Below are 9,649 nucleotides of genomic sequence, written 5' to 3' on the forward strand. Positions count from 1 at the left end.
CTAACAAAGACAGAAGTTAAAATTTCAAAAGGATACATCTTCCATAGATGTACCGCTTAGCATTTCCTTCCAGTGCAATTACTGGCAAGGAGAATTTTCCAGATACTCTTTTCACAGGAGTATGCCAGTATCTATGATGAGCTTACCCAGTAAGGGAGCTGTTGGTCAGCCATAAAAGCTTTAGGGCTGGGCTCACTTTTTCCATTGCTGGTCCAAATCCTTTTCCAAGCAGTGTATTTCTCATAGCCATCCTTATGGCTAAGAAGAGTTCCAAAGGAAATAGTAAACAGAAGAAACATGAAGCTGAGCAATATTATTTTAATACTGCATGGTTATAATTTTAGAAAAATAGATAAGCATTAAGAGAACAAGGGGTTTTGTTTGTTTTTTTCTTAAACATGCATCGATTCCTACAATCAACTCAGAGATGATCATATATATGATTGTAATAATGTCTATTATGGTAATCACAGGATGAATATACATAGTATAGATTAAATGAAGAATGCATTTAATGATTTCCCGATGTCCATCCCAGTTATGGACACCCAAATCTATACAATGTTTTCAATGTCAGAATCTCTTCCATCCACTCAGATTGGTTTTTCCAAAGCAGACAGCCTTCAGCAGATAATTCAAGAAGACATTTCACTAAGGAAAGGTAAATGTAAAGGTGACATTAAGTGTAGTCGTGCCTGACTCTGGGGGGTGGTGCTCATCTCCATTTCTAAGCCAAAGAGCCGGTGTTGTCCTTACATGCCTCCTAGGTCCTGTAGCCAGCATGACTGTCATCATTACCTTCTTGCTAGAGTGGTACCTATTGATCTATTGATCTATTCACATTTGCATGTTTTCGAACTGCCAGGTTGGCAGAAACTGAGGCTAACAATGGGAGCTCACCCTGTCCATGAATTCCAACTGCTGACCTTCTGATCAGCAAGTTCTGCAGAGTAGCGGTTTAACCTACCGCACCACCTCGGCCCCAGACACTCCACTAATGCCAAATATTTTCTAACCAAGAGCATTTACACCGTGGTTTCCACTGCTGCCCTGGGAGTGAGGATTTGGAAAAGTTACTTTTTAAAACTACTCCTCCAAGAATCTTCCAACCAAAATGGCCAATTCTGAGTATTATTGCTCCAAAAATTCCAAGCTCCATGTGGAGCTTCACAAGGTTCTCACAAGCTACTGATATGTATTTATTAAAGAATACACATGTGCTGTTGGCTTTTAAAAAGTATTTGCTGCCATTTACTACAGTTATTTTAAAGAAGTTGTTTTCCAGTAATTGTGCAATACTCGTACATATCAGAGAATACCAGCATCAATTTCCTTGTTACTATATCTTGCTTAATTCTGCTACTTGCCATTTATTTTGCACTGTCATTTTAGACCTTATGCTAAAATTAAATCAGAAGGACCAGCAAATATTCTAGCAAGTACAATCCAGTGAACTTGTGCTGTAAGTCTTGCATAGCTTTATAGGTTTTAGCAGATGATTATTAGCAAGCTTAGCCATGACTTGAAAACATTTCCAAGGCACATCATGTCAAAAATAGCCATAGAATCTAAAGAGGATAAAATACCTTCGGTAGTAATGATCAAAGCACTCATTACAGAAGTGTTCTCCGCAGGAAAGATGATACCATCTTGAGGTATATCCATTTTTAGCACACCTAAAAAATAAAAAAAACCAACAGGAGTCAATTAATTAAAACTATTGCTTGTATCTTGCAATTTGAAAAGATGTTGGAACATCTCAGCTCACACCATCTATAAAAATTCTACACAAGATGGCTGTTACATTTCTGATCTTCCTTCACCCGGAAAGGAGAGAATAGTAAGAGGGAATGGGAAGGATAGGAACACTTGCAATGCTGTGCCAAAATTTGTTCCTCTGAAATACAGCCTACAGATCAAATATTTGTTGGTGATCTCTCATCCAAATACAAATCAGGGCTGATCCTACTTATCCTCCAAAACCAGACAGGATCTAGCGCCTTATTTTATTTAGGCCCTACATAGCTTAAAACCTAGTTCCATTTTCAGACTCATGCAGTTTGAAGGAAGTGGAAACTGCCAGCCATGTCCTATTACATTGCCACTTCTACAGAGACATTCAATCTGTTCTTATTATTCCTGTTGTGCAAAAGATCCCTGACAGAAGTGATGAATGCTATTTGAAATAGAGAATAGTGGAATCATGGATCACTTTAATAGTGGCTAAGTTTTGTCCTATTTATTTATCATGTCAGAAGTGAACTGAGGATACAGTTATAATGTATTTAAAAACACAAACAAAGTTAAAAACTTGGCATTATACTAAATGTCCTTTGATCAGAAACTGGTCACTTGGAATGCCTCTGGTATCATTGCAAGAAGATCCTCCATTGTGCATGAAGCAGGGCTCAGACTGAATTGAAGTAAGTGGTCTGTGGTTTGCTCTTCTCCACACTCGTATGGAGTGAACTCCACTTTATAGCCCTATTTATTTTATTTTTATTTATTTATTTGGTGCATTTGTTAACCGCCATTCTCAGCCCTTAGGGCGACTCATGGCTGAAGATTGGCTCTGTACCTCTGTACAGGAAATCCCAATTGGATGCCCCTCCCCCCACAAGGATCTTCCTCTAGGGGGAACCAAGAATAGGCAACTTGGAAGTCCCTGAACAGACTCAGAAGTGGAGTTGGAAGATCAAAAGACAACCTGCCAAAATAGCACTACCTAGGAGAATCCTCCACCATGTGCCACTGTGGAGCAGAACAAACAACTACACATCTGTATGCTTGCCCACAATGTCCTGTCTCATGCACAGAAGAAGAATTGTTTAAAGCTACAGACAATGCTGGCGCTGTTGCCCGTTTTTGGTCTAAAATTCTTTAGCCGCTTGTGCTTCCTCTATTTTATCAGTTTTATACTTATTTATGCAATGCTTTTGACATGAAATAAATAAAGAAAAACTGTAAGCATAGTAGGGATGAATTAAACTTGCAAATTTTCAGTTGTAACTTTGATTACAATTTCCTGCTTAACAAAACAAGGTAAGTACCTGCCTATACTTTTATTTTCGATTTATTTGCAGAATTAGGAATTTGGAAAATTAAGGTCTGAATCTGAGTCCTCACAAAATCAAGACCCACAAAATCAGGGGCATTTCTAGATTAGTTGACTCACCATTCAACATTTAATACAGTGAGTCTACTCTGTCAGAAGTTGTACTACTAATAGGACTAAAGTCACAGAAGTCTCTCCTAAGCTGATCAACCCAACCCAGATTCAAAAGGAGGAGAAAGATCAACCCAAACCTTTCCGCAGCACTGGCAAAGCAAACTGGGCATGTTGCAGTACATCCTGCTTTTTCACACTTCCGATATTTCTTCTCTGATGTATCTTCATCATCTTCAGGAGTCTCTGCAGCCTTCTTCCTTACCTAGCAAGACACAGCCTCTTAGTACAACAATCTGTATTAATATGCAGGTATTCCAGCTGAAAAGTAATCTTATACATAAAACTAGTTTTTAAAAAACTAAAAAGAACTGGTTTCATTGTATGCACTTTGTTGCATTGAAATACAGGAGAAACATAAGCAATTAGAGAAAGGGCCAGCTCTTCAATACAACAGTCTAAAACAGTGGTTCTCAGCCTGTGGGTTCCCAGGTGTTTTGGCCTACAACTCCCAGAAATCCCAGCCAATTTATCAGCTGTCAAGATTTCTGGGAATTGAAAGCCAAAACATCTGGGGACCCACAGGTTGAGCACTACTAGTTAAAATAACAGTACTCAGTGTGCCATACTGCAATGAAAACTAAGGTTCAGATCCAATAAGGAACAGTCGAAAATTACTGTATTCCATGTTTATGTGACAAAACTGAGATGAGTACAGAATTTAGGAGAAATTTGCAGCATCTTTGAGGCGAAGACTAAAATTTCAAGCACAACAACTTAAAGATAAAACAACTTCTTGAATGTCAGAGCAATGGGACATCAGAAAGTATCATTCTGCAGTTACTAGCTAGAGAGAATATATCTTGTTGCCTTGTGAACAAGAGTATGAAATAGTTCAGCCAAATATTAGTTCTACTGTCAGTTCTATTAACTTCAGTTATAATAAATCACATGCTTGCTCCTTTTCTTTTAACAGGTAGCAACAATGTTTTTGCTTCTGCCAGTTTTTGGTAATACGGTCTCAGTCTGCAATTCTGTTGCTTATATTATTTAGTTGCTTTTATTATTTTCAGGCAGGAGTTTACAATGTAATTTCCCTTGGTTTGGCATGCCTTGGATTGAAAAAACTTTAAAAAATACAAATAAACATTTTTTCTTAAATCCAATCACACCACAAACTACCTTCTAGTTGTATTGTCCTAGGCCTTAAGCAATGTAGACATATTTCAGAACTACTGTTCTCAGCCTTCCCTTAATATACATATTCAAGTGTTCTAGCCATCATCCCATCCTGCAATAACACTCCCCTCCGTATATGGAAGACCAGAGCTTGGAAAAGGGTTTTTTTTTTTGGACAAGAACTCCCAAAATTCCCTGGCTAGTCCAACTATTTTGGAAGTTGTGGTGCATAAAAGTAAACTTTACAAGCAAAATAATAATAATAATACTTTTTTTGTCGTGTCAGGAGCGACTTGAGAAACTGCAAGTCGCTTCTGGTGTGAGAGAATTGGCCATCTGCAAAGACATTGCCCAGGGGACACCTGGATGTTTTGATGTTTTATCATCCTTGTGGGAGGCTTCTCTCATGTCCCCGCATGAGGAGCTCGAGGTGATAGAGGGAGCTTATCCGCGCTCTCCCCGGATTCAAATCTGCGACCTGTCAGTCTTCAGTCTTGTATAATAAGACTAACAGTATAATATATTGTATATACATATAATATTGATAATAATATTATAATAATGTAATACAATATAATACTCATAATAATAATACAATATAATAATTGCATATTATATATTACATGTAATATTATTAATAATATTGCAGTACAGTGATATAGTACAATATAATAATATATAATACTAATATTGTGCTATGCTAATAATATAATATATTGTATGTACTTATAACATTCATCATGATATTATAATGTCATACAATATAACACTAATAATAATACAATATAATATTTGTTTAGATTATAATTATATGTAATATTACTAATATTGGTGAATTATAGTGGTATAGTACAATATAGTAATATATAATTCTAATATTGTGCTATGCTAATAATATAATATATTTTATATACATATAACACGTAAGCCGCTCTGTGTTCCCTTCAGGGTGAGAGAGGGCAGGGTATAAATATAGTAAATGATTAATTGATATTAATTAATTAACATTCTGCAGTATGGAGCCTCTCCAACCAATGTAGACTCCTTGTGTGGTTAAAAACCATCTGAATCAGAGGTGGAAACCCCAAAGCCGCCTAGATGTTGGCAGACTATAAGTCCCATTGCTGCTGGCCAGCATAACCAGTGGTGAGAAATGCTGGGAGCTGAAGTTCGGCAACATCCATGGTGCCACATGATTCCTAGCCCTGCTCTAAGCTCTAAAATTACAAGACAACGAGGGTTGTGGGATCAGGCAAAAAAAGTACAATGGAGGTAGTAGGGCTAACAATGCCTTCAAGACTTTCCCTGCATCACATGAGGACCAGAACAGGTAACTGTTTTAATGTCTTTTACCCACTTCAAATGAGATGAAGTACCTGTCTTCCCGAACTTCTCAGAGGAAGGTTATCATTAGACTGCTCCACCACCAGTGTTTTTTTCTTTGTTCGGACTCTGCTGCTTGACATGGTGCTGCAAGGTAAAAGCCAGGAGGGTGATAAGACGGCATGTTTGAACAAAGAATCATGGCAGTTAGTGCGGAATCAAAACACTGTAACTGCCTAGTACAAAGTGGACTCAAAGCACTATAATTTTCTGGACAAGCACCTTCCAACATGAAAAGCACCTAATCTACTACCACAAATGTATCCAAAGGTTCCGCCGAGTTCCATTCAGGAACTGCCTACAAGCCCAGAACAAGGCACCAAAGGCAGCAACAAATCAAAGACAAATTCTAAGGAAAAGTCTCAAAGTTACTTAGAAGCAATGTCTTTGGGCCTTTTCACACTATAATTTTGTGACACTATAATAACCATTTTTGTTACGCTGCACTTGGGGTGCCTTGTAAGCCGCCCCAAGTCCCTTTTGGAAGATGGTGGCAAGTTATAAAGATTATTATTTATATTTTGCCACCATCTCCCGAAAGGGACTCAGGGTGGGTTACAAGGCACCCAAGTGAAGCATAACAAAAACATTATATGAGTATAAAACAATATCTCACAAAATGATAAAAACAACCACTATCAACACATATAAAAAAGTAAAATAACACAATTTTAAAAATGCAGACAATCTGTAATTAAAACTAGCTGCCATCAATTCAAAACTAAAGTGCCAAAGTGTCAACCTCATATGGGTCCATTTCAGCCTAATCAAGACCAAAAGCCTGCTTAAAATTCCATGTTTTAGGCTGGATCGGGATTCTAATCTCTTTTGAGAGGCTATTCCAGAGCTGGGGAGCCACCACAGGGAAGTCCCTCTCTCTTGTCCCCACCAACCGTGCTTGAGACAGTGGTGGGACCGAGAGAAGGGCCTCCCCTGCTGATCTCAAAGCCTGTGCTATGCCAGTTCATAGAAAGAGATGCGGTCTCGAAGACAGGTCGGACCCAAAGCATATAGGGCCTTGTAGATAATAATCTGCACCTTGAATTGAGCCCACTTTAACTTCCCTGGCTAAATCCCAGGGTTTATATCTGAGGTGGCTCTCTAGCATATTTTAAGAGCCTCTCAGAACTACAAAAAATATATATTCAGGATCCCATAGGAGGGAACCAGGACAATTGGTGGGATCATGGTGCTATAATTTTACCATCTGAAAGAGCTCCTTCGGTTTCTCAAAACCCCCGTTGGATGGAACCAGGACCATTAAATTAGAATTATAATGCTATAAGTGTATAATGTGAAAGAGCCACAGGTTCTCAAAAGTGATGTATGGGCTCAGGCCTACCTTGAAGTCCCTTCTGACCCAAACAGGCCAGGGAAAGGAAAGCAGGGTTATTTTTGGCATATATATACTTCACATTTTTTTACCCTTCACTAATATGGCAAAAGCCCTCTGCTTATGGCTCAGAGGCATGCTCAGTGTGATCATTTGTGACACCAGTAGAACCATAGAGTTAGAAGACAGCACAGAACAGAGCTGTTCTACCTTCGCTTGAAAAACACAGGAGACAAATAAATGACTTGTCCAATTTCCTATAAGTCCACAATCTGTAACAATAACACAGTCCAAGAAAACAATTTTAGATCCCTTCCACATCTGAATAAAATATCACATTATCAGCTTTGAACTGGGATATATGACAGTGTGGACTCAAATAAACCAGTTCAAAGCAGATATTGTGGGTTATTCTGCCTTGATTTTCTGGGTTATATGGCTGTGTGGAGGGGCTCTTAGTGTCTTGGTTTTGAGACCTGTTCCTGGGATTATTTGGGGTGCGGTTTCAGACAAATGCATTGGACAGACCACATCAGCTCATGTCTTAAGATATGGTGACTATGAGTTTAGATGGTGACTGGGAGGCGGCATACGATCTATATGGGGAAACTGGTGCTATTTTTTTACTATGCCCAGAAACAGGGCTAACATTTGAGGCATCAATATGTGTGTTGTCCAACAACAACAACAAAATAATAGTAATAACAATAATAGTTATTTTAAGTCTGTTTATATGATTTATACAATGTGTTTATACAATGTGTTGGTTTATTGTTGATATGCTTGGGTTGGGGGATGTTGTTGTGTTCTTGTATCATGTAGTTTTGTCTTTTACCTTCATTCGCCACTTTGAGTCCCACCCGTGGGAGAAAACTGGGATAAACAATAACAACAACAACAACATTTTCAAAAAATCTTTGTTATCCACATCTCAAGGGGTATAAGTGAAAATACATATATGACATTAAAATGCATGCATTACAAGGCTGACATAAGATTAAAACACATTAAATGACAGACATGTATTAAAAAGCAGACATAAGACTAAACACATTCCATGTTGCTCTTAGGGCCCTTTCATACAACCCTATATCCCAGAATATCAAGGCAGAAAATCCCACATTATCTGAGTGTGGACTCAGATAACCCAGTTCAAAGCAGATATTGTGGGTTGTCTGCCTTGATATTCTGGTATATAGGACTGTGTGGAAGGGCCCTAAGTGCGGACTCAGGGCCTTTCCATACAGCCCTATATCCCAGAATATCAAGGCAAAAAATCCCACAACATTTGCTTTGAACTGGGTTATCTGAGGCCATACTGCCATATATTCCAGTTTAAAGCAGATAATGTGAGATTTTATTAAGCTGTGAGGAAGTGGCCTCCATTCAAAGCAGATATTGTGGGATTTCTTGCCATGATATTCTGGGATATAGGGCTGTGTGGAAGGTCCTTGGGTTATCTGAGGACCCTTCCACACAGCAGTATAACCCAGAATATCAAGGCAGAATATCCCACAATATCCGCTTTGAACTGGGTTATTTGAGTCCACACTGCCATATATTCCAGTTCAAAGCAGAAAATGTGGGGTTTTTATTTGGCTGTGTGAAAGGGGCCTGAGTACACATTCAGATAATACGGGACATCCTTGATATTCTGGGGCCCCTTTCACACAGCTGAATAAAATCCCACATTAACTGCTTTGAATTGGAATATATGGCAGGGTGGATTCAAATAACCCAGTTCAAAGCGGATATTGTGGGATATTCTGCCTTGATATTCTGGGTTATACTGCTGTGTGGAAGGGTCCTCAGATAACCCAAGGTCCTTCCACACAGCCCTATATCCCAGAATATCATGGCAAGAAATCCCACAATATCTGCTTTGAATGGAGGCCACTTCCTCACAGCTTAATAAAATCTCACATTATCTGCTTTAAACTGGAATATATGGCAGTATGGCCTCAGATAACCCAGTTCAAAGCAAATGTTGTGGGATTTTTTGCCTTGATATTCTGGGATTTTTTGCTTTGATATTCTGGGATATAGGACTGTGTGGAAGGGCCCCTAGAAATAGCCACCCTACCCATAAACACAGGCAGACACAAGCTAGCAAATGTATGTAAACATTTTAAGAAATGCTCCACAAGTGAAAGGTCTCTTTGGTTCACAGGAAACAATGATAGCCCTGTTCCTCCAATGGAACAGCCATGGCTGCATCCTGTGCTCAAGCTGGGCAGCACTGGAGCTCCTGCTGCTAAAGAGCCTTGCCTTCTTCCCTGCTCCCTGGGTGCAAGGAAGGCACCATGGTGGGTGGGTGACAATGGACTGGTTGCCCTAGCTAGCACTGTGTCGCCCGAGTGAAGGTGGAATGGAGGAGGCCTCCGCACCGCCCTTACCTCTCTGGGCTTCCGGATCCTCGGCCCCAGAGCCCAGCCCTCGTGGCCCTCTTGCTCTCTCCTTCCAACCACCGCCGCCGCCTTCTCTTCAGCCGCTGCCTCTCGGGCTTCCGCTGCCCTCAACGGGGAGGAGGCGCTGGCAAGAAGCACGCCCTTTCCTCTCCGCTTCTCCTTCCCTCTGCCCTCCGCCTC

General features: G+C 39.7%; 1 protein-coding gene across 3 annotated transcripts in view; it reads right to left on the reverse strand.

The window, feature by feature from the left end:
- Positions 1-9,649, reverse strand: part of KDM1B (lysine demethylase 1B) — a 61,805-nt gene that overhangs the window by 21,341 nt on the left and 30,815 nt on the right. For 2 of the 3 annotated variants that reach the window (XM_067467499.1, XM_060774882.2), the window contains exons 2-5: positions 5,722-5,815; positions 3,307-3,431; positions 1,587-1,676; positions 147-258 (exon numbers count right to left, since the gene is read on the reverse strand). In XM_067467499.1, the coding sequence (XP_067323600.1) occupies positions 147-258; positions 1,587-1,676; positions 3,307-3,431; positions 5,722-5,815 (421 nt within the window). Of the gene's footprint in view, positions 1-146; positions 259-1,586; positions 1,677-3,306; positions 3,432-5,721; positions 5,816-9,457; positions 9,599-9,649 lie in introns of those variants that run through there. The other variant, XM_060774883.2, reaches the window with a different exon arrangement.

The sequence above is a fragment of the Anolis sagrei genome, chromosome 4 (assembly GCF_037176765.1).
Source record: "Anolis sagrei isolate rAnoSag1 chromosome 4, rAnoSag1.mat, whole genome shotgun sequence".
Classification (NCBI taxonomy): domain Eukaryota; kingdom Metazoa; phylum Chordata; class Lepidosauria; order Squamata; family Dactyloidae; genus Anolis; species Anolis sagrei.